Raw genomic sequence first — 27,001 nt, 5'->3', positions numbered from 1 at the left:
GTCATCATGTTGGGGGGGCTTGAAATAACCGTTGTTAGATATGAGAGTTGGCACCTGGCAATATTGTTTACTCTGTATTCTGGGCAATAGCCTGTGCAGTACTTTGTTCGTTCTATGCTGTGTTATACTACTGTTACAGCTCCTTGAATAACGTAGTGTGGATAACGACCCAAGAAACTGGTTCCCCAGACGGATGAGAAACACGGATGGCAGTGCGATCAATGTCGGTGCTAATTTTCTTATGAAAGTAATGCGGCTTTGTTAGTTTTTGGATTATATTATGTAGATTTGTTTGTCTTGAAAGGCGGTACGTGAATTGATGGAAACAGTTATATTTGTGGAGTGATTTGCAGTCACCAAATGACATTAATTTGGAAAGAAAGTAAAATAAAATTAATAAATAAATAGCATGTGTAACACAAGAAGAAACATCGCAAAGTGATTCCGGACGTCAGGTGTTGGATTGTGTACTAGAGTTTTATTTTTCTATGTTATTATAATATAAATAGTATCCTGAGAGATATTTCATACCGAGGCGACAAACCACAAGTGTCGCTTGGAAGCGAGCAGTCCGTAATCAATGCAGCCTTTCGAAGCGTAGGGACACAAGCTCTGACTGCACCGTTTCCTCAAGGAGATTTTACACCAAAGCGACAAACGACACGAAGATTTCACACCAAAGCGACACGGGTCCTTCGGTCCAAGGCAACTTTCACACCGATAGGACACATGTTGCTTGGAAACATTTCACATCGTAGCGGCATGACGGGAAGCACAGGCCAGCGTTCGGTTGGTGAAATCCTCAAGCGATAAGTGTCGCGTGCCCCTTGTCGCTTTGGTGCACAATCTCCCTAAAGCAAGACTCTCATTGCATCGCGCATGCGCGAACAACAAACCACGGCAACATGTTGCAAGCTATTGAGGAAATGGCCCAGTTTTGAGCGACGCACAAACGACAAAGCGACATGTGTGACTTATCGTGTCGCCTAGATCTGTTGTTGTAATGTGCGGTTTCTCGTGTCGCCTATCTGTTGTTCGCACAATTAGCAGTGAACGCTTGCCAATAGACTGAAGGCACCATGTCGCTTGTCACTTAGTTGGGAACCCCCCTGTAGCGCCTCGCTTCGGTCTGAGCACCCTTCCTTTAAGGAGCTTTCCGACCGAAGTAACAAGTAGCACGCGAATACGCCATATGAACATGTCGTTTGCTGTTTGGACCCTCATGTGCAATGAATGCTATTTTACAGTCTGGAAGTGTGTGTCACTAGTGTGACAGTGTGAACATCCCGTATCGCTTGTCCCATTGGTTTGAAAGTTTCCTTACATTCATGTCGATGGCACTAAGCAAGTTTTGTGGGGTTCCCCTTGTCGTTTCATGGAATCATCATTATCATCATCGCCGCGTTAAGTTTAAATTTAAGAAAAGAGACAGTAAATATCCAAAATACAAATGCTTCAGTGTGTATATCTTTAAAAGAAATGATGATGATGATAATAATAATAATGAACCTAATTCATACACAAAAATGTAGTTGCCAAGAGCTTTCCACGCGTATTTTTTCTCCCGTATTATTAACGAAAGTATGACGATAACAGGACGTGGTCGACTGTCTAGAATGTTCGTTAATATCTTCGCGACCACTGTACCAAATATCATAGCAATTATCACATTCATAGAAATGCTTCATGTAAAAGAATCAGACGTTGCAGCGAAAACTCCATTTACTTCCATTATAAGCAGACGAATACCAAGCACCGGGTTCAACACCAGCGCCTCTAGCGGATCATTTTCGAGTGGAACCAGCCAGAGCGCGCAGAACTGTGCCGTTTTCCACACTACGTTATTCAAGGCGCTGTACTACTGTCATCCCGGGCAGAAAAAGTATGAAGGTTGTCATGTTTTTTTACCCTGTTGTGCACATGTTCTTGAGAATATAGTCAAAAGGATATTAGCAGCGAGTCGTTTATATCTCGATCCAACATTTATTGACGACCGTGACAGGACGTGTCTGTTCTATCTGTGTTGGACCGGAGAAAAACTAAGTGCAAATATCGGAAAAAATGTCAACGGACATTGATCGTCTCAAGGAAAGCCGTGCAGTGGCTAGGTCAGCTTTTACGCGTGTTTCGGAGAAGATTGCAAATGAGTTAGCGATGCAAACTCCGGACAGGAATGTTATTCAAGCAAATATCCAGTTGCTTGAAAATAAGGTAAGTGATCTGCATGCTGCTGAAATAACTGTTTTTGATTTGATGTTGGAATCGGGTGCTAGTGAAAATGAGTTAGAGAAAGAACAGTCATTGTCAGATGATTATCAGTGTTTGTTCAACAAGCGACATATTGAAGTGTCGAACATTTTGAAGTTGTCGGAAGGAAACTGCTGTCAAGGCGAGTCGTCTTCGGAAGTAAAGAATCGAAGATTCAAGTTACCTAAAATCGAACTGAAGAAATTTGGAGGGGACTTGAAAGAGTGGTTACATTTTTGGGGACAATTCAAGAAGATCGATGAAGATGATACAATTCCTGCAGAGGACAAATTCCAGTATTTGATACAAGCGACAATTGAAGGTTCTCGCGCGCGCCAGCTTGTGAACAGTTTTCCACCAACAAACGAAAATTACCCGAAAGTTGTGCAGTCCATGAAATCACGTTTCGGTCGCGATGATATGCTCGTGGAAGTGTACGTGCGTGAACTGCTAAAATTGGTGTTACAAAAGGTGTTGAACAGCCAAGAAAAAATTTGCTTACTTTGTATGACACACTGGAGTCCCAACTTCGAGCATTAGAATCGATGGGTGTTACCAGCGATAAATATGCAGCAATGCTGTTTCCATTGGTGGAGTCCAGTCTCCCAGAGGATTTGATGCGTGTGTGGCAGAGAAGAACATTGTCTGCTGCTGAGGAAAATAATGAGACAACACCGACCGGAAGAATTCAGTCCTTGATGTCATTCCTGCGAGCTGAAGTGGAAGGAGAAGAACGAATCAACCATGCAGCAGCTGGGTTTGAATTGGATGGTGCAGCAGTGAAAGTTCGGAAGAAAAGGTGTTCTCCACCGCGTTAGCCTATTGTCCCCAGTGCGACAGATTTTTTGAGTGTCAATGGTGGTAGGGAGAAAAGTTGTGTGTTCTGTGGTGGTAAGCACAGTTCATATGATTGCTTTAAAGCCCAGAAAATGTCTCTCTCTGAAAGACAGAAGGTTCTAAAAAGATAAAAAGCATTGTTTTGCATGTTTAAAATTTGATCATTTTTCGAAGAAGTGCAAGGCCAATTTGAAATGTATTGTTTGCAAGAAAAAGCATGTTGTATAGATGTGTCTTAATATTTCAGACAGAGATAATGATTCTGACCATTATTCTGAAGGCAAAGAATCAAATGCTGAGGTAAACAATACACTGATAAACCAACTTGAGAATCCGCATGTATTCATGCAGACATTGGTAGTAGATTTGAAAGGTAACTACAATAAGAGCAGGAATGTGAGAGTTCTTATTGACACAGGTTCACAAAAATCGTATATATGCAAATCTCTTGTAACAGATATGGGTTATAACTCCATTGACAAACAAAGGTTGATACATTTGCTATTTGGTGGTACCATGTCTAGTCCTTGTAATCATAATGTTTATAATATTGAGGTATGTAGCATTGAGAGAAAATATATTTGCACACTTGATGTTCTTGATCAAGATACAATATGTGGTGAGATTACTTATGTAATACCAGGTGTTTGGTTAAATGAGCTGAACAAAAGTCAAATAAGGTTAACAGATACAAGTAAGAAGAAAGGTCCAGTTGAAATTCTTATTGGTGCGGATGTTTGTGGTAAATTACTGACTGGCCATGTTGTAAAATTAAAGTGTGGTTTAGTGGCTGTGGAAACTCAGCTGGGACACTTATGGGTAAAGTTTCAGGTGAAAACAGAAAATCAGATACAGCTTTGTTGGTATCGAATTTATATGTTAGTGAAGCCGTAGCTGATCTGTGGGAACTGGATACCATAGGAATCAAGGATCCCATTGCCAAGAAGTCTGCCGAAGAACACACAAGGGCTGTCAAAGAACAATTTTTGCAGACACTGACATTCAATGCTGAAGGAAGATATGAAGTACAGTTACCATGGAAGGAAGATTGTTCGCCTTTCCCCACCAATAAAGAACTAGCACAAAAACGACTTCGGTCAACTACACAGAAGTTGAAACAAGAACATCTGTTACAGAGTTACGATGAAGTGCTACAGGAATGGTTGTCCGAGGGAGTCATTGAGGTGGTTCCAGAGGATGAAGCAGAGAACTTCGGCCATTACTTACCCCATCGACATGTAGTGAAAGAGAGCAGTAACACGATAAAAATTAGACCAGTGTTTGACGCTTCTGCTAAAGTAAAACGACACCCGTCTTTGAACCAATGCTTAGAACCTGGACTCAACTTGATTGCTCTTATTGCTGATATTTTACTACATTTTCGGAAAAGAAAAATAGGAGTTATAGCAGATATTAAATGGGCTTTTTTTTACAAATTGCTGTACACCCTAAAGATAGAGACTACCTGAGATTTCTCTGGTGGCACGATATTAATACTGGAACGGTTCAAGAATTCAGACATACTAGTGTAGTGTATGTTGTTACGAGCAGTCCATTTCTGTTGGGCTGTTATTGAACATCATTTGGATCAAGGATTGCAGAGTTGTCATTTCGGGAAGGAAGATTTAGCTTATACAGAAGATACCATTTTAAAATTACGAGGTTCCTTTTATGTGGACAATTGTGCCACCAGTGAAGACAATCATGAAAAACTCCATAAATTTATAAGAGAATCGCGTGCAGTTATGGCTGAAGCAGGTTTTGACCTTAGAGGGTGGGAGTATTCATTCCCTCAAATGGTTGATGAGGACATTAGCCCTACTTCAGTGTTAGGACTCAGTTGGAATCCTCAAGGCGATACATTTACAGTTAATTTGGATATTGAAGATGTTGAGCTCAAGAAAGTTTCGAAACGTGTGATATTATCTGTAGCACACCGTATATTTGATCCTATAGGTTTTACTTGTTCCGTGACTCTTCTACCAAAATTGTTACTTCAGCAGACTTGGGCAGAGGGGCTTGGATGGGATGAGCAAGTTACTGAAGAAATAAGAACACAGTTTTTAAACTGGGTACGAGAATTACCGATGCTAAAAGAGGTAAGGATACCCAGAAGTTTCATGGGCTGGAATTATGAATCCAATGAATTTAACTGTATGAGCATTCACGTGTTCTGTGATGCTAGCAAAGTGGCATATGCATCAGGAGTTTTCATGAGAGTTGACACGAGGGGAGATGTTAGCGTACAATTGATTGAGGCAAAGGCACGAGTGGCTCCAAAGAATAGTACAATTCCTCTGCTAGAATTGCTTGCCGCGATGGTGGGAGCAAGGCTAGCAACCAGGATTCGAGAACATTTGGATTTAAAAGATAACTCCATTATCTTTTGGACTAATTCTTCTACGGTGCTGACTTGGATTCGACGAGAAGGAGTTTGGGGAGTATTTGTTGGGAACAGAGTTAAAGAAATTAGAAAACTCTCTGATCCCAGTGCATGAAAATATGTACCCAGTGAAATGAATCCAGCAGATTTTTCCTTCAAGAAATTGTATCCATTGGAGGTGACTGCAGTGGAGAGTGAAGCAATGAAGAGTTCATTACTTAAGCCACAAACCAAAAAGAAACATCAGACAGACGTTCTCCCTCCCAATGAAACCAAACCTTGTACCACACGTAGTGGGAGAGAGATAAAATTACCTAAGAAAATTTTATTGTTTGATATGCCAACTCAGGTGGGAGGATGTTAGATATTATGTGAGTTGGCACCTGGCAATATTGTTTACTCTGTATTCTGGGCAATAGCCTGTGCAGTACTTTGTTTGTTCTATGTTGTGTTATACTACTGTCATCCCGGGCAGAAAAAGTATGAAGGTTGTCATGTTTTTTACCCTGTTGTGCACATGTTCTTGAGAATATAGTCAAAAGGATATTAGCAGCGAGTCTTTTATATCTCGATCCAACAACCGTCTTAAAATGCACGGCATGTTCTTACTGGAGGAGCCTAGATATAAACTCTGGAGCAAACCAAAATCACTTCTTATTTGTACAAGGGATTCATTTAGTAATGCTTCACATAGCAGGAAAACAACACGTGTCCATCAGCTTAGAACGTGTATACTCTATAAACTCCATAAGGATGTATACCTTGTCAATTGTAACACAGTGTCTGACTCAATATAACTAAATTTTGAAGACTAGCGCAAACAAGGAACTAAAAAACCCAAAACTTTGTGTGCCAACTTAAATTAAGACAGAATTTCACATTGTTCACCTAGGAAAGAGCCTTCATGAAATATACTCCTATTTATACATCAAAACTCTTTGCAATATGCAGTGAGTTTTTCACGCTCAAGACCATTACAACCAGGTACTATACTCTGTCCAGGCAATATGTGGAGCAAGAGAACGAAAGTAAGTCTCTTCCCAAGAGGGGGTCGAACAATGCTTGAGAGGAAACTGAATTGCGTGGAGGGGGAAAAGGGTCTCCAGTTACTAGCTGTTTGCATCGGCGTGTACTGGTTTGCTCCGCCAAACTCGTTTCTCCCCTTCTCTACCGCTATACGCAGCATTGCTCCATAGATTCCCGGGATAGTGTATATGTGTTTGGTGTTGAATGGGAAATCTTGCCTATACTACATTGTTAAAATGTAGGATTTGAACTGAAGACCTGATCAAAAAGGGAACCGATGTAATGAGAAATTCATTACATTGGATTGATTTGGTGTTTTAAGTCCACTTTATGCACAGTAAGGCTAATCGGGACTGGACCTACAGTTTAAAGTGGGATCCGAACCACTTGTGCCTCCACCGGGTATCGAACCCGGGACCCCTTGATTACAAGGCGCCGACGCTACCACTGCGCCATCGGGGAGGCCCATGAGAAATTCATTACAAAATATTTAGTAAAACAAATTTCAGTGTATTTTCGTACCATCAATTACAATTAATGTTTCTTTCTTTCAAATAATAAAACAATTTAAGAGAATTTAAATTAGTTCTACTTTCAGAAATCAAATTGGGTTGTATATAAATTGCATTTCTCTTAAAAATGTTATTTCAGATAAATTTAGTATTTTATTAAAGATAGTATTTTAAGGATTACGTTCGTCTAAAGTCTTCAAACAAACAGTTCGTAACCTTACCAAATATAAAATACTATTGTTTAATTCGAGAATGATTAAGACCTCTAACTCGCAGCTATTCACAAAGTATTATAGTGAGTTTTTCTACAAAACTACATTTTTATTTTTCAATAATAGATTTATTTATATATTTTGAAAGTTTACACTATTTGGAGCATTTCTGAAAAATCGGGAAGTTGAGAGGTGCCAGCGGTACCGAGATATATAAAATCAAAAATATCCAATATGGCGGACTCTTTTCAAGATGGCAGCCATCAGAACGCAGATGGGGATTCGCTACTCGACTGAACATGTCTTAAATGGTATGACAATTAATTCTACCAAATCTCTTGCTTTTGTCGAAAAGTCAATGATTCCGGACTTAACCGCCGGACTGTGATAAAGACACTTTTTTTGGCGCTGTCCTCCATTTGGAGACACATTTTATGGCGCATCCTTCATTAAAATATATTAGAACTTACATTGTTTTAAAGCTTATAAATTAGGCTACAACTTTTATTGGAAAAAATTTCTTGTCATTTAATTTGCTAAAAGTTAGAAGGCAAGAACTTTAGAATGTACTAGAAAAAAATCATTTCTTAAAGATTACTTTTTAAATGACTGCAAAACCACCAACATTATCAAAAAATTAAATAGAACCTTTTCTGTAGCCCATCTAATGAGGATTAAGCCTAAGAAAAGACTACCTGTCTACGATTATTGGTTACGGGTATATATGTCAATTACTGGGAGTCTGCGAAATTGATGTATAGGGGGGCGCTGGGGGGGGGGAAGCACCGCGAGGAGGGGCGGGGACTTTTAGGAGTTTACACCACTAGTAGTGTTCTAACAACTGACGAAAATTCAGCTTTTACGGAATTATTCCCGACATTGGCCTTTTTTTGTCCTTCAATTGACTGGGCTACCTCTACCGATTTCTGCCGTCTCTTTTTGTTCTGTCCGTATTCCCCAATCACACGTCCCTCACTGGCCAGTGGAATTTCCTTCTCATCACCTTTGAGTTGCGACACTCATGACTTGCACCGACAGACATTCCACGATATTTACAATTAATTACATACACATTGAGAAGAAACTAAGTCATTAGGTACCTATTTAAAATTTACATTATACACACAGAATCCAAAATACACCCATTGACAAAAAAATGAAGAAGCACCTAGAAGGAGTGATGGAAATGATATGAAACTGCGCCTGTTGACAGGTTATGTGACTCTATTGCAATCGTAGCGTATCTCTAATTTTCATTTTCGAGTTACGCTTAGCTATGTAACAGGCAGGGAACATTAAGGAATGTGTTAACTTCAGCACAAAGCATTTTCCAGTTATTGCAGAGGTAAAGTGGGTGAGACGGAGAAAAATAGGAGGAGCCTAGGTGGACATCATGCAGTGACGTGCGCTGAGGAGTAGCTAGTCTAGCAGAGATAGATCAATCAATCTCACACGCTATTTTTTAAAAAATCACAATATGTATTGTCTTGTTAAAAACACAGTGCATATGAAACCCTTTTTTTCACTCGCTTCTCGTCCCTCGGTGCGATCCGCGCGGGTAAATCTGGCCTAGCTCGCCCTTCCTCCGGCTCACCAATTTCAGGTAGAAACGACGGCCCGAGGGAAAGGGAAGATTTCTGCCTCTACACCCTTGCCCCCTCCACCTCCGCTGCGATTGTTGAAAGCACGTGCTTTCAGGTCCCCTAGTCTATATCCTATAGGACAGATAGGTGATTGGTTTCCCTTCGGTTTCTTTGTAAATCCTCTAAAGAATTCAGGGGAAAATTGTCTACAGTACTTATGTTCTCTGTATTTCACCACAACTTTTTTCACGTTGTACAATATGTATAATATGGGATGTAGTTTTATTATTTACGAATTGAAACGTATTATGTGCAGACAATAATGATATGCTTTCATTTTTTCCAAATATGGAATATATAATGATTAAATAACAAATATTTGCTCAGGCTCCCTCTTGCTCTCCTTTTAGTAGTATTTTATTTAAATATACTAATCTCTTGCCCTCCAATAAAAAAAATGGGTAAACTAAACAGTTGTAAATACGGACGTATATGTTTGGGCAAGGGGATCGCGCGTTCATATTGTTGTTGTTGGTTTGGTTTGGTTTATTTTACTTCGCTTTTCTGCCCCATTTGGTTATCGCAAAAATCAGGATGAGTGATGATGATGATATGATGAAATTGATGAAGGGACCTCACAAAGAACAATCTGGGCCGGGATTCGATCCCGTGATGAGCGCGCATTCTTGTTCCTATATGTTGTACTCTGCATTGAATAATGAAATAATTTGGAATGAAAAATGTATCCCAGAGCTCAAAAAGCCAAATGAATGTTATTGAAGAAACTAAAAAAAAAGTGTACTATGTTACCAGTGGCATAAATTCAACATATTAGAGGAGATAAACTGGTAACATAGTACACTTTTTCTAGATGTATGGATTTAATCGCAATAAGTAGCTAATGAGCTTATGGAAGTCACGAAGGACAATCGTGAACAGAAAACTCTAGACTCCTGATTTCACAGTGCACTGCAGATGCACTTAGAGGTTTTTTTTTAAGAGCGTTGCTCTTCCATCACTTTACCTAACTTCTGCCATGACGATGAACATTGATTAAATTAAACAGGTGAAGGATGGATACAAAGCATCACTCATGCACAGTGATTTATTCACACATCCCTAACACCCCCCGACACCCTACCAAATTTTGACGAACACCCCCCTGCGGGGGCTGTAAATATGGATTTTTATATCAACAATAGAATGACAATACTTCAATATATATGAACCATTTGTAGCTCTACAAGAGCTCTTCCTTTTGGGTGCTTAACTTTTTTTGTCAATGAGTGTATGGCAATGGACACAAATATGCCATTTTTTTAACTTTAACAGTAACACTTTAAAGAGAACAAACTGCTAATAATGCACTTTTGGTGCACCAAAGTACACATGGAAATGCATCAAGGGCACTTTGATCACATACTCTAGCATATGGTGTACTAAATATACAATTGAACAGATCAGGCACTATAATATAACGCAAAATAACCAAAATTACACGTTTGCATGTTAATTGATGCACCGAAAGTACATTCAAATTTACTTAATGCACTTTGAGTTCTGTGTGTACTAAAGAATTTCCTAACGAAACGTGTTTCTTCGATCAGAAAAATAATAAAACAACAGCGATTACGGGGTTTAAACTGCCCTGGAATATGTTCAAAATAGTAGGAATTAAAGTAAAGCATGAACCATGTAAGTTTAGCTTTCATTGTTCACTTCGTTGACATTTGATAGCCGGCCCCCGTGGCGGAGTGGTTAGCACATTGCGCTACGACACCAGGGGTCCCAGGTTTGAATCCTGGCCTTGGCATGGATGTTTGAGTGTGTGTCCATCCATCAAATTCATCATATCATCATTCACCCTCATCTTCGCAAATGAGTTAAAAGTGGCACAAGAAGCGAAGTGAAATAAAGCAAATCAATCAGTCCATCAACTGTTGGCATTGGAATATTTAAATCAAAACGTTCTCAATTTGTTACATGCAATGGAGAATGTCGTGTTAACAACTTTCCGCACTGTGTTGTAATGAAAGCTTTCATAAACTTTAAACCAACTCATGTAATAACAATTTAGCTAAAGAAAACTACGCCAGTTTCCATTCAAAACGTTCATGAACTGGGATGCGAAAAATATCCTGTCCCGATTTTGGGTAATCATTTCCAGATTTTTGGAATCCCGAAGAGTCGAGAAATATTGTGATAAAAGGTTTCTTCATTATGAGCGTCGAAAAAGATTGTTACTGACATAAAATATTTTTTAAAATGTGCCGAAAATATATTTCGGTATTTCATTGACATAAGTACTGAACATTTGCAGCATTATTCATGCAAGCAGGTCAGATGATAACGAGTAATGTAAATAGTACATCTGTCATGAATTTTCGTTTTTATAATATTGTTTTTTACTCCACTTTCCTTTCACCTTTGTCTAATCTCATCGGTGAGGACCGTCCTTCTAATATCTCACCCTGTTTATCTTTGATGATATACTATAGCTCTTGTCTACTCTAACGGCGGGCGGCCCTCGTGCTGGAAAGGGAACTGGGGATCTGCGTTTCTTATCGCTCTGGATTGGTCGCTTCCCCGCTCCCCACTTCCCTTGCAAGCATGTAGAGCGCCCGCCGTAAGACTGGACAAGATATATAGTGTCAGGTAAAATTTGAACTATAGTAAAAGTTTCTATACTTCAGTTTTTAGTAAATGCTTGCTCGAACGTGCATTTAAATTTACCGATTCTTACGTGATCACCTATTTAATATTTCGTCTTCTTGGTTGTGGGTTGATAGCGAGGAGAGTATACGGTGGATAATAAATGCTTTCCGTTGCTTTTATTCACCTTCGGAGGGCTTCATGCGTGTGGCTCTGTGTACTGTGTTATATGCTCGATAAGATCGGGCAACGCAAATTGCTTCCACACGCTGTTCTTTAATGTTCGGTTGAAGCGTTCGATAATGCTGACTTTCAGCTCACTGTAAGTACAGGGTGAGGCAAAAGTCCAGCACCACCCTTTTAATTTGTAAACGGTGTGACGGAGAACGATTAAACTTCCGATATGTGACCAGACGTCCTCTTTTATCCGGACATGTCCTCCTTTTTCGGTGTGTGTCCGGCGTACGGGCGGATTATTTAGAAATCGGTAAATGTCCTCCGTTTTTGGAAAGAGTATAGCATCGACCATAGCACATGTACTACATCAAGAATGCTTCCACACATGACGATCATCATATCACTTGGGGCGCGTTAAGTATTCGAGCAATGCTCACCTAGCATCTTGGAGTTGAACACGATCATTTTCCCGACTGAGTCCAGAATAGCCGGTACCGAGAGCGGTAAAAAGAATAAAAAGAATTTACCGTCCCGATGGCCATTTGACTTCGGCCTCCGAGATGAAGGTCCTCACATGGCCTCAGCCTCGGAACTCCAACTCTGCCTCAGCTTCACAATGGTCGTGGAGGCTGAGGCTGAGTCTGGGCCTCATGAGCCCCAGCCTCCGGAGGCTGGACATCTCTGGTCCCGATCCCGACTTCGGGGAAGGATTTCCAGACTTTCCAGGGTCCCGAGCAGTCAGGAACTTTCAAATGGTCATTTTTAAAAGTGGTTAATTCTTGAAGTTTTCTGCATTGCAAGTGTCTTGACATTTCTCGGAAATTGTAAAAATAATAATAATAATAATAATAATAAAATAATAGACAGTGACGTAAAATTCGTGATTTCCAGAGCGTCGGGAAATTTTTAAACATTTCCTGGTCCCGAAAATTTCCCGGCTTGGTCCGAAAATCGAGATTCTCTCACGTCCCGAACAAAAAATGTTCTGTCCCGCACAATCCTAGTCATTAGCAGGGTTGCTAAAGGTCCAGGAATTTTAAATAAATTTAATTCTGGTCCCGGAGAGAAAATCAGCATGCGTGAATGGGTTCTGGAAGGTAAAGATCCTGTTTATCTGTGAAATATTTCAATTCGGTCCAGGAACCTTTTTCCCGGATCAATTTAAATACGGTCCAGGAACCTTTTTTCAATGAAACAATACGGAAGTTGGATCGAATAAAATTGTGCAATCTGAGACTTCTGAAACACATGTAATCTGAGCAGTTCATTTTCAATTGATTGATATGGTTTATTTTAATTCGCATTTCTGCCTCTTTTGGCTATTCGCAAAGATGAGGATGAGCGATGATATGATGATTTTGATGAAGAGACACTCACGAAGAACACTCATGCTCAGGCTGGGATTCGAACCCGGGACCTCTGGCATTGTGGCACGGTGTGCTAACCACTCTGCCACAGAGGTCGGCCAGTTCATTTTAGAGTCAAATATACGCGATACAGAAACGCGTAGTGAGAATTTTGATTATTTTATGAAATAACGAAGCGAAAGTGTAAATTCATCAATGATCTTGCAAGAAAATATTCAGCTTTTAAAAGATGGAAGAAACAAATATGACGTAAAGTGTAAGGTAACTGTCACTTTCCGCTGCTGTCCAAAAAGTGCAAAAATGTTCGTGCCATTATAATCATATTTCCTGACACAGTCTAAACTACCTAAAATTTAAATTAGGCTTTTGGAAATAAGTTAAAGTCAAGATTACTTGTTACATTTGCATTCACATATGGGGTTATTGCATTCTAATATCCAAGAATTGGAAAAAAGAGTAACATTCTGTGCTTCAATCTATAGATATTTTAGTTATGATTGCCATGTGAAACAATAGATTAGGAGATTGCTTTCGTTGCTTAAAAGTAGGAGGCATTAATTGAAAAAATCATCAGAATTATCTGTGAGTAGTGTTGGTATTTTTTTTTATTGATTAAGTTATGAGTAATGGCAAAATGTGTTGCCATTTTTTTCGGTGTCCTCTTTTTTTGTGACTTTGACCTCCTTTTTCAACTGCTGTGTCCTCTTTTTTGAATGTGTGTGTCTGGTCATCCTGAGGGGTAGGGCACACCAGATGGCGGCTTTCAAGATAACCGCCATCTTGGAATTACCTCCAGATTTTTAAATGGACAGGGGGTTATGTGGCACATCAATTAAGATGTGTGTTTCCTCAGAAATGAGAATATACAGTCAGTTATTTTTCAGCTTTTATTTTTGAACACAAACATTCATATCTGAATCGAGATTCGAACCCGAGACCCTGTCGTCTCACCCCTCCGCCAAGCAAGTCAACTTTCCGCCTTGGATGTCGTCCAAAGAGAAAGAGCAATTGTTTTCAATATGTTGCTCTTTAAGTGACGTCTTTCAAAATACAATTTACTATATTCTGTCTCGGTTATCTCTGGAGCAAGGTCGCGCATAGTGGCAGAGTATGGGAGAAATCGAGTAGCAGGGCGAAGCAGTACACGCTGCTGCGAAGGCTGGTGATTGCAGTCTAGTTCAAATGAAGGGAAAACTCGGTATATTTAACAAACATACATGGGAATAATTATATTATAATATACGTATTAGTAATGTATAATATTTACTTGCTCAGTAGAAACATTGGTAAACTTACTTGAGTATAAAGTGTGGAGCTTCTCTCACGTGTCTCACTCCATGCAGGGATGAGCATGCTGTATACTCTTTCAGTGACTGATGCGCCACTGAGGAAATCTTCCGAAATGCCCAAAATGTGTTCGTCTTTGAAGACCTAAAAAATTATAAAAAATAATATACAGGGTGTCCAGATTGTAACTGAGATATTTTAAATAGTTTTTACATTTCAACAAACCGACCCTTTTGTTAGCAAACCATTTCAAAGGCAATACTACCTTTGTGAGTTTAGTTCAGCAAATTGCCACACACGTACCACAAGCAGTGGCGGCGCTAGTGTCGCTCAAACAAAAATGGCATCGGTGCAGGAAAAAGCAGGCATAGCCTATTGAAGTGAAAACGGGACACGAGCAGGCAGCTAGGAATTCAAAGGCCCATTCACCACGGATCGTGCACAAGAGGTTGCGTTTGTATACATACTAAAGTCGGGACGCGCTAGCAACCGGCGTGGAACCACCCGATCTGGTAAAGTCCGCGCGTTCATTATATCCCCATCGGCAACCTTTTGATAAAACTTAACACTGGAAACAATAGCCAACAATAGCCAGACCGCTTCCGATAAGCGCGTGCACTCAGACGTTGTTGCCACATTTTCTTTACATTTCTTGTAGTTGCAAGGCGGAGCAGGCGGGTGCGTGAGCCTCTCGTTATTTTTGCGCCATAACCACGTGCGGGGTTGATTTTCTTAACTAGTTGTGTTGTGTTGTGTTGTGTTATTTCTTTGTTGTGTTATGGTGCTGTGTTGTTGCTTTGTTATAGTGTTGTGCTTTTAGTTTTTATATTAGATTTTGGTTTTGTTATTAGCATGTGGAGACCGTGGGTTGCAAACCAGGTTCCTTTAGCAAACGCTGTTGCGGAGGAGAATTTAACTGACGAAAGTGACCCCCAGCCAAGTACTAGCAGCGGCAGTTCTAGAGTGCTGAGGAAAAGAAAGAGAATTCTGAACAAACAAGCTCAAGAATTTGTATGCAGTGTGCACGAATATGTCTCCAGGAATAATTCAGGAAGAGGACCAATATCGGAGACAGCAAATATTTTGAAATTTTACAGTAAAACAGTGCGAAAGATCAGAGAAAGAGGCCCAGTTGTACCAAAGAAGCCTGGTAATAAACAGAAAAAAATTCATAAAGTGGACGAGTTTGTTTGCGATTTTGTTAGGAGAGAGATTTACAATTATTTTTCTAAAGGACGTGCACCAAGTGTCTGTGAATTATTAACACAACTGAAACTAATATCAGACTTTCCTTACAAACAAACCACGCTTCGTGAGCTTCTGAAGAAACTTGGTTTCTCTTTTCGTCAGCTGATGAAAAGAAATGCAATAATGGAGTCGACAAGAATTGTTGCTTGGCGGTATCGTTACCTTCACAAACTCAACAAGTTGAGATCAGAAGGCTGCCAGATCGTTTATTTAGATGAAACTTGGTTCGACACTCACGACGTCGTCAAAAAAGGGTGGGACATTGGTACTTGCAACTGTATTTTGAAGTCGCTGTCAGCACGAGGATAATATATTTTTCGAGTAAATATGTGTAAATATGAGGATTTATAATATGCCTCTTTCCTATCTTTATTAATATTGTCCTTTTTAATCTTTATCTGTATTTCTTTTCTCTTTACATATTCTTTAATTTGTTTGTTTCTCTTTCTTTTTCTTTACCCTTTCCTTCAATTTGGCAACATCGCTTTCCTACTCCAGTTTCTTCAAAAGAAAACCGCCCGCTTGGGTGTTTCTTTTAACAAAGAGCACCGTTCCCTTTGTTAACCGCTGGGGATATAATGAACGCGCGGACTTTAGCGACGGGCTGTTGCCGGATTGACCTACTTCAGGATTTTCGCGAGCCCACAGAAACACGTGTAGGATTAAGCATGTGGTTAAACAGTCAACAACAGGACACTCCCATTGTTCTCATTCCGACTCTGTTCATATTTGAAGGAACAACGTTAATAGACGTAGAGCTTTTGGCTGAGTGAAGTGCGTTTTATTTTTTTTTAAATATTCAGTCCGATTTCGGTATTGAATACTTTTGTGTGTAAGCGGGCGTTTGGGTGTGTTTTTGTAAGAGTTGTTTGGAGAGTTGTAGGTAATGTGTTTATACGTAATTCGGCCTAATTTTCAAGAAATACATTTCATTTGTACGTTCTGAAGCTTCAACAATGTCCCAGATGTATAAATTCCATGTCCTTACAAAACAAAGGGCGAGTTTCGTATACAAAAACAATAGATGGGCATAACTGTTGTCGGTATCGAGTTGCGAAAAAGACGAAAGCCGCGGCGTGACAAAGAAGGCACAGAGAGGCGGCATGAAATCAAAGGAGAACAATTTGCCACAGCTGTTCATAAAACAAGACGCATTTTCTTTTGTAGGTAATTGTGATATGATACAACACAAGTAAACAGATTCCGGTAGCTGATGCTTGCAATGTACCATAATAAAAACACAACAGAGGTTCTTTCATTGAAGGTTTTCGGTTGCTGTGTAGAGCAGGAAGAGAAAATGTTTCATGCTTGCCAGAAAGTAAAATTCACACGGGAAGTTAACGTTAACCTACAAGAAACTTCAGATTCAAACTTCTAGATTCGTTAATTTATCACTTTACGACGGAAATAACATATATTAGCATACTGATACGTACGTGCTTAATTTCGCATGACGTTTTATTTTTTCCGAGCTTGCCAACAGCTGATTAACCTGTCCGCCTGATTGTACGAACGTGGCAACGCAGAAAACCCCCAGCCACATGGCAGCCAACGAGGACACAGAAGCCAGGTGACAACCCGAAAAGACATTAATTTGCCATTGACATTCTGCAGAATATTGATATTATCCCCCCCGACTTCTTTCTTTGGGGGTACATGCGGGCGTATTCTGGTAAAAAACGATAAATGACCTAGAAGAACTGTAGGACTGTATTTGGAATGCTCTTGCATCTGTAGCCCCTCAGATGCTACAGGCTGGACATTCTCCATGCAACAAACAGAGCTAATGGAAGCTATACTGAACTGTAACTGTTTCCAATAGAACTTTTCGAGTTTGCCTTCAAAATGTGTGTTTTGTTTCTAGCTACTCCTTACCGTATTAAAATAACACACTTTTAAAACCTGTCACTCCAACTCCGGACACCCTGTATATGATTTCAGAAAATTCTCACCAAATGGATAAATATAGTCGATTCCATAAGTCATTATAAAATATCGCACAAAATATCAGCTTATTTTAGATTTAATTCAACTTTACAAAATAATACAGGATCCTTCTTTTCCCTTTGTGCGCCTGACGGCGGCACGCTTGGCGGCCGCCCGGACGCCAACTATCATCAAATCGATATCTCCGCTATGGAAACCGCTAGCTTCGAAATGTCTTCAAGCTCTCAGAATCATGGTTACAATTACATTCAAAATGAGCACGTGAACTGTCACGGGGGATGTTGGAAATGTTACCCTCATGCATCCACACATTTTTTGGCATGTTTTTAGGAAATGTCGTGTAGCTTTGGTAACAAGACAGCTAAAAGGGCACTTACTGTTTCCTTACAGCTCGCGGCGCAAGAGTGACAACTGAAACACATAGCTTTGCGCATAACTTGTGGATTTATTTCTTAATCCCATTCCATTTCAGTAACTTCGCGATCTCAGTTCAGTCGTATTTTGAAAGTGGTTACGTATTACAAATGTTCTTGCGATTTTCTATTGTTTTGTAAAATGTTTGTTAAGTGTTATTTGCGTTTTGCTATAGTTTTAATAATGGCACATACGTACACATTACAACAAAAAGTCTTTATGTACGATTCGTATGTGATTACAAATTCTTGTGGGGACGTTCGTAGACGATTTTCAACAGAATTCCCAGGTGTGCCTGTTCCACACAGAAAAACCGTGCGAAACCTTGTGAACAAATTCAGGGAATCCGAATCTATTCTCGATAAGGAGCGAACGGCAAAACGGTGTGTACTTACCGAGGATAAATTGGACGAAGTCGGAGAAAGATTAGAACATACTCCTCAAAAATCGCTCCGACGACTTGCACAGGAAACAGGAATTTCCGAAACAACAGCATAGCGAGCTACCAAATTTTTAAAACTGAAACCGTACAAGGTCACTGTTGTCCAGGAACTACCACGCGATAACTAGAGTCGGGTAAATTTCTGGAACTTGAATTTTGGGAATGTTAATGGTGGGGTAATTGATACACGTTTAATATTCTTCTCTGACGAAGCATGGTTCCATATTGCGTCACAGAATAACAGATATTGGAGCTCAGATAAACCCGATTTTATACACGAAACTCCTTTGCATGACCACAAAATCGGTGTTTGGTGCGCAGTAAATGCATACAGAGTTATAGAGTCCATGCACAGAGATACAGTGACGACATACTCACACCATTGTTCGAACAGTTAATTGATATTGAATGCCAGTCAGGTTTTTCCAACAAGACTCTGCCACCTCACACACAACAAACCACAGGAGTCGTTGGATTTCTTTAAGGAAATACTTGAAGACCGGGTGCTCCCCACTGTCCCCTGATCTCACCGTATGCGATTTTTATCTATGAGGGAAGTTGAAAAATAAAGTTTATGCAACAAACCCCACACATTAGAAGAACCGAAGGAGAATATCAGGAGAGAAACTGAAGCAATTTCAGAAGCTGAACTGTTGCGTGTTAATGGAAATTTCCTGAAAGATGCCAGAAATGTGTGGATGCAGGAGGTCACCATTTCCAGCATCTCTTTTGACAAGATAGGAGCTTATTTTGATTATAATTGTAATTGACACTTTAATTATTGCAACTGTATTTGTTGCAGGAATGAATTTGCAATAATTATCATAACATAATATTTTTTTACAGTAAAAATTGGCATCTCTGAGAGTCCGATCTGCCACCTTTCAAAATATTTTTTCTCAATTATTAACGGCCGTGCCCTCCCGTCCCTACGCTTTCGACGCCAGTATTGACATGAAGCCACAAGTACACACAGCGTTAAAAAATTATTGTGGATTAGTGAAACAAAAATAGGGGACAGTGCCAGTGGCGCCAACTTAAATGAGCCTGTGGGGGCTCAAATCCACACAATAATTTGCCTGTTATATATATATATATATATTAGAAATAAAGTATCTGCATTAAGAAAAGTTTTTATCATTATAGACTGAAAGAATTCTCGCAAGTTTAATTACTAACTGTTTTCAATATGTTACATAATTTTTATATGAGACTTTTCAGTGTCTTATATTATTTACACTATCCACTGGCCGCGGTGGCTGACTACCATGCTAAAGGTCCCAGGTTCGATCCCCGGCCGGTTCAAATCCGGGAACTTTTCTAACGATGGAAGCGGCCCCGGCGCCCACCCAGCGTCGAATAACATGGGTACCTGGGGGAAACCCTGGGTGTAAAGACGGTCAGGGGCGTGGTGCTGATCACACCACCCTCACTCCCGACCCGATCAAGAAAGTGTGGGGCGTTACCCCCACACCCCCTATACGCCTTCATGGCGCGGTGTTAGGCACAGGGGAGCACTTTACCTTTTTACCTTACGGTCATCACTATTACAAATCTAAAGGAGGTTAAATAAAGGCTTACGAACAGGATGAGAAGTGATAGGAACTAAAAACTCGCAGAAATAAGCAGGCTCCCAGGTTCGATTAATGGTCTGGGCATGGATGTTTGTGAGTGTTCATTCATCAATTTCATCATATCAAATTAGCCAAAAGTGGCACAAAAAGCGAAGTAAAATAAATCAAATCAAACTAAACGTGCTGAACATTTTTCATCATTTTCATGGATTAGGCACTGAAAAAGCTGTTATCTTCGAAAGAAGCACTTCTGACTATGACAGTCACAAGAGAACACTATACCTGTGAAACATGAATACCACTCACTCAGGCACATAGTGGTTCTGGTAAATTTCAATGCATTACAGAGAACAATGATAAATTGCGAGCGAAGCAAGGAAGGAAATTTTTGGATCCAATTTTTTTGCAAGATGTAATCAATATTGATTTAATAAGGCGCAAATAATTTCACGGCACGCCAATGTATTCTCTCCTTTACAACTTTTGTGCCTCCCCGATGGTATAGTGGTAACATCGTCGCCTTGTGATCAAGGGGTTCCATACCCGGTGGAGGCACAGTGGTTCGGATCCCACTTTAAACTGTAGGTCCCATCCTGATTAGCCTTACTGTGCATAAAGTGGACTTAAAACACCAACCCAATCAATCAATCGATGAATACCACTCAGAAATGTCACGAGACGGGTTTTAAACATAAACGCCTACATTATTTGGCCAAGGAACAAGAAAAGGCATTTTATGACAAATCGTTAGCCTGTTATTGTATAAACTTTGAAAGAAATCTCCGGGATCAGCCCACAAATTTCCTAAAACCGTGCCAAAAACGAGTGCATGCACAAGGACAACATTTCCAACATCCCCCGTGAAAATTAACGTGCTTATTTTAAATGTAAATGTAACAATAATTCTGAGAACTTGAAGTCATTTCGAAGCTAGCGGTTTCCATAGCGGAGATATCGCACACGATTTGACGGGAGTTGGCGTCCGAGCGGCAGCTAAGCGTGCCGCCGTCAGGCGCACAAAGGGAAATAAGGTATTTGCTGCAAATAATAAGTATTTACAAGTCAACTGTAGGAACGGCATGTGCAATCGTGGCGAGTTGAGGTAAACACAAAAATATCATCTTACAAGAACTTACCTAAATTCGAAACGAGATGCATTCAGAAATTGTATTTCGGGAGTCTTCTGTGATTCTTGACCATCCATGACCCATTTCATCCTTTGAAGGAACACAATTTTGCTCTCAACTCTTCGCAGTGAAGTAGGATCATTCCTAGCTTTTCGTTTCTCCTTAAGCTTCCTAACCACTGCCAAACAGCAAAGATAGAAAAATTCAGCGAGTGACAGAAAACTGAAACCAAAAAGCAGATTCCCAATACTTCCAAAGGAAACTGAAAAGAAAATGGAAAATACCAAGAGAAGAGTTAATAACAATTTCTGTACGTAAATACTTGTAAAATAATATTAATTTATATCATGTAATTCTCTTTGCATCTTGGTTACATGCTATTATTATTATAAAATAGAAAAACTATTCGTAATTATCCACGTTTACACGTGTGTAAGATGTTCAACTTACACTGACTAGGTCAGTAATATTCCAATAATAGCTTAACACTAAAGATATTAGCCTATGCTGCTACCTAAACAATAACGTATTTTTTCTAAAATTTTGAATGTAAATATTAGTTTACTATACCAGGAATCTACTGCTCATATTTTTTATTAAATAGTCTGAGATTATAATGTTGGTATTTGTAATAAAATATACGTATATGGGGCATTCCATTGTCATGGGTGGGACACGACGACTACTTTTTGAGATTTAAGTAACCATTCTCCTGATAGTTAAGCAATATTTTTCTTAAATTTTCTGTGCAATGTTGATTAAACATAACCATCCTTAAAATACTTTCCACGATTTATAGCTATAAGTGAACAATTGTGTCACGTGTGGAACATTACCTCTTCACTTATTAATAAGAACACTAAGATGCTGACCAAGGCAGTTTATTAAGATATAAAAACACTAAACATGTAACGTTTCAACACTGAATCAGGGTCTTTCTCAGACGAAGAGCTAAACTAAACATCTTTAGTAAAAAGCTAAATTGAAAGCCAGAAAAATAGTCTACTGGCCAGGGTTGTCGTCAGACATTGAAATCTTAGTCTTAAAATGTAGGGCATGTGAAAAGTTTCAAAGAGCTAATTGCAAAGAATCGTTGATATCACACCCAATTCCAGAAGTACCGTTTTGAAAAAGTAGGTGTAGATATTTTTGAATTTGCTGGTACATCTTATTTAGTGCTTATGGACTATTTTTCTAAATGGTTCGAAGTAGTAAAACTCCAAAATAAAACAGCATTAGAGGTAATTGATAAGCTAAAAGTTATATTCATAACACATGGAATCACACAGGTAGTTGTGATAATATGCCATTTATGTCATATGAATGTAAAAAGTTTGCAAGAAAGTGGAATTTTAATTTTATAACTGGTAGTCCAAGGTATCCTAGGTCCAATGGGTTGGCAGAAAGGGCAGTTGGTATAGCAAAAGGTATGTTAAGGAGATGTCATGAGACAGGCTCAGATATTCTGTTGGCTATAATGGAATATAGAAATTTTCCTGTTCTAGGGTTAGAAGTAACACCAGCTCAATTGTTAATGAGCAGGAGAATACGAACTCCAATTATGCCTGAGGTATAATCAAATGTTACAAAATCATTGGCACAAAAACAAAGTAAGGCTAAATTTTATTATGATAGGTCTGCACATAACAGACCTAACTTTCGTTCAAATAAAAAAGGTTTGATTCGCAAAGATAAGGTATGGGGTGCCAGGGCAAGTAGTAGAAAGTCATGTATCTCCTAGGTCCTATGTAGTCGAAGATGAAAAAAAACAGCTTCTTCGACGAAACAAGTTACATTTAAGGAAATCCTGTAATACCCCTACATTCAGTAGTAATATGTTTGATGCTGAGTTGGAAGATACCAACACTGAAACAAATGCAGATACACAGAGAAATTCTGAATCACATAACTCAGTTGACAATATAGTAATTGATGTACAAAATGAGTCTTACACAAGATTTGGTAGAAGAATAAACAAACCCGAAAAACTTAAAGATTATATCACATAAAATTTATAGAGATTTATTGTATGTCTAATCTTTATTGTAAAAAGAGAGAGAGAGAGGGAGAGATGTGGCTGGCAACAGTGCAGTTTACACAAGATGGCCGTCCACAGCTACAGACGTTGAGCTGTGTTGCTGTATGCACTTCTTCGTTAATAAATAGGTTATTCAATTTAAACTTGTTTGTATTTGCGACACAATATAAAACAAGTGGAGTTGAAAGGGAATTATAAGAGTTAAAGGATAAATTAATTGTTTTTTTGTGTCACGGGTGGGACACAATAGAAAACAAAAGTAAATCAGAATAGTTAAAATTAAGGAACAATATGTAAAGTACCTTCTACCTTCTAACTTAATTTTGTAGGAATTCGCAGGCAAATGCCAATTTTAGATTTCTCACTCACTGGATAGGATAAAGTTACAACATTGCATTTCATTTCAAAAATTAAGATTTAGGGTCACTTTCACATTTTTAAAATATCCATGCTTTGTTTTAATTTCCGAACAATGGATTAAGTATTATAAGCAGAATTCATCTGCAAAACCACCATTGTCCTTGATTGCACGGTTTAAAGAAATTAGGTAAACCAGATACACAGTTTATTTTGTCTTGAATCAGTGTGAGTTGTTCAGGTACATAAATTTCAAAACTTATTGGAATAACTTCCACAGTAAACACGAGAGACTATTTAATTATATTGACACGGTAATGCAACGTTTAATAGTGGAGAGAGAGAGAGAGAGAGAGAGAGAGAGAGAGAGAGAGAGAGAGAGAGAGAGAGAGAGAGAGAGAGTTGTTGAACAAGGTTGAGTTAAATTCATCTGCAAAATTTGATAGTCTTCAGGTAAGCAGCTTATTTGTGATAATTATGTGAACCATGGTAGGATAGTTAAATTACTTGAAACGTATTTTTCGAACATTATGCTTAATGTATTAGCAAATTACCTGGCGTAAAGCAGTTTTCCATAATTTTTCTTTAAATAATTTACTGAACCAATCGAATGATTTAAAATAAATAATCCAATGACGTTCTGTTATGCATTAAGTACATTCATGAAATTAATCTTTACATTTTTTTTTTACAATTACTTGTAACAATAAAAGTTTCAGATATAGCTACGAGTAACTGTTTGGTAGAAGATTATGCTGATGATAGAAATTGCAGATTTTCCGTGAAAAATGTTTGACAAACTTTGTTTTAAGTCTACTTTAAGGTTAGATAAGCTAACTATGATTGGTCCTACAGTTTGAAGTGGGATCCGAACCACTTTACAATTTTATTTCACCAGGAATCAATTCTGAAACCCCTTGACTACATGGCGAGAGTGTTAGCCAGTACACTATTGGGAAAATCTAGCAGAAGTTTCGAACGGTTTTTGGTCCTGGGGGAGGGTCAAATCACCAAACCAGCAAGCCAGTGGAAACTGTTATTTTTGCAGTGAAACTGAGACGTAGCATAGTGTGACTATTATTGTGCAATCGAAAATAATGCACAATGTCCAAAAGTCGCTGTGCGAATTAAGCATTTTGCTTGGGGGGGGGGGTGCACTTATTAGCTTGTATTTTATTTCGGGAGATATGTTTTGGGGGAAGGTATGCAAATTTGTGTATGTTACCAGTCAGTAAAATAAACTATTGCCTCCCAATTCTAAGTACCTCAGAACATTGGTTCTAACCTAGGTGATTAAATCTTATGATAAAATTGACACATAATTTAGAAACACTATATTTACATTCTAAAAAAACCCAAGCTCATACACAAGAAGAGCTATCGAAATACTAACACCGAAAACTTGACGAACTTTTTATCACAAAGTAATGTTCAGCTGCAGAATGGTGTCCTTCTTTCATCCACAAGGGTGCTTACTTTTCAGCATGGAAATCTTTTACGGCTAGATCATTAATGAACACGAATGATTTTCCAATTGCGTTTATTTCATAGTTTGGAAACACTAAATGCTTTCAATTCAATTTTCTTTGAGCTGGATAGAACATTCGTAGCAGGGACAAGAATAATTTTCTTTTGTCGGGGATAAAATGTCTTGTGGGGGGAAATTCCCCGGCACCCCACCCCCTCCCCAGTTAATTCGCACACTGCCAAACGTGGTATAGTTTGGGGCTCGTTTTGATGCTACAAGCAGTCTTAGGGAGGAGTAACTCGGACACTCGCTCAAGTTCCGCAGGTTGCCCTGCGTGAGTTAAAAGAAAACGTTTGGCACTGTTCATTACCAGTTTATGGGACGCAGGTGCTTCCGATTAAGCAACTAACCTGATTCTTCCTGATTTCACGGAATGTTTTCGCATTCTTAAAAATATCCACAAATACTGAAATCACGTTCTTAACAAATACTACATAAAAGTTGGGCTCAAATATTTCAATCAAAAATAATTAATAAGCAGGTTAATTTGCAAAATAAAATCATGAAGTGAAATTATAATTTCGTGTGAAACAATGTGAATTCAATCGAGCATTGATATCCAATGTAAAGTAGATAAAAATAAATATAATAGAGAATGTTAATGCAAAATCTTCTTTTTGATGGAATAGCCGTACATCTTTCGCAACCATTTCCATATTCACGGCAATGTCGCAAGCTTTAAGAAAGGAAATGTCGCCTTCTGATAACAATTTCTTTCTTGTAACTTCACTGTTAACGCCAAACACCAGCTGATCTCTTAGCATGTCATTTAAGAATGGTCCAAAGTTACATTTAGTAGCTGCATGTTTAAGAGAAACAATATATTCTGATACAGGTTGACCTAACTCTTGCTTCAGAAGATGAAAACAGTATCTTTCTGTGACTACATTATGCTTCGGTTGAAAATGATTCAACAATAAATCTTTTATTACTTCGTATGTTTTGCTAGCAACAGAATCTGGAGTAACTAAATCCCTTAAAACATCATATAAATTTCCTCCACAGAATGCAATAAAATGACTAATTTGCTTTTCCTTTGGAATGCCATTAGCAACACAAATCTGTTCAAACCGCTCCAAATACGAATCAATGTTACCTTTATCCACATCGAAAGGTTCCAGAATCTGTCCTTGAATCCCATACATAGTCGCCAAATTGTTGTATTACCAACCACGGTAATATGATATAATAAATCATGTGGGTTCGATTTTATCAAAATTAAAATTATGTTTTAAAAAGTAATTTTATTTAATTATTTCTCTAGAATATATATATATGTATATATATATATATATATATATATATATATATATATATATATATATATATATATATATATATACAGGGTGTCATTTTAATGGCGCCCACGGACCACGGAAACGTATAGAGGACATCAAAACAAACAACTTTTCTCAGTAACATTTTTCTCGTTGGTGCGTCGTTTCGGCGCTACAGTCATTCAAAAAAAGCCCGTTTTGCCGCCTGAATGCTGGCAACCACACACAACATTTGATTGCATTTGTGACGTCATATCCCGTCGTGAAGCCATGCGTTCCAGGGTTGCCAGGAACACGCATATTCTGTGAAAAATGACATAGCTACAATCAGCCACATTATGTACCGTAACACAAAACGAGAAAACACGTTCTGTAACCTAACAGGAAGTAAACCAACGATACGAAAAATGGTAGAAAGAAAATAGAATTCAAGTGGAAGTGGTCATATCGAATTTTGTCTCAGCTTACATGTCAAATATTTGCAAATCTAGTTACCAAGTTGGCATCTACAATTTAGTCTATCCACTTCGTTCTTCAGATACTAGTTGTCTGTGACACTCTGAACAGATAACAAAATAGAAATGAAAGAACTCAAAATTCCAAAGGAAAGCAACAGATAATATAATGTATATTCATAGCATTATGAGGTAAGTAGCAAAATGATTGAAAATACAGGGATATAAGTAGTAGTAATACAAGCTCTAAGACGACTTTGTGTTTACCTATGCACCGGATACACATGTGATAGTTTGCAAATGTGAACAGG

General features: G+C 38.7%; 1 protein-coding gene across 1 annotated transcript in view; it reads right to left on the bottom strand.

Annotated features, from left to right (window-relative positions):
• LOC145989033 (uncharacterized) overlaps nucleotides 1-27,001 on the bottom strand; it is a 67,178-nt gene that overhangs the window by 15,008 nt on the left and 25,169 nt on the right. The window contains exons 2-3 of the mRNA XM_083124334.1: nucleotides 21,045-21,213; nucleotides 14,293-14,427 (exon numbers count right to left, since the gene is read on the bottom strand). Of these exons, the coding sequence (XP_082980460.1) occupies nucleotides 14,293-14,427; nucleotides 21,045-21,213 (304 nt within the window). The remainder of the gene's footprint in view (nucleotides 1-14,292; nucleotides 14,428-21,044; nucleotides 21,214-27,001) is intronic.

This window comes from Lepisma saccharinum, chromosome 1, assembly GCF_977018435.1.
Source record: "Lepisma saccharinum chromosome 1, izLepSacc3.1, whole genome shotgun sequence".
Classification (NCBI taxonomy): Eukaryota; Metazoa; Arthropoda; class Insecta; order Zygentoma; family Lepismatidae; genus Lepisma; species Lepisma saccharinum.
The sequence above is the reverse complement of the archived record's forward strand: the minus strand, read 5'-3'. Positions and strand labels throughout refer to the sequence as shown.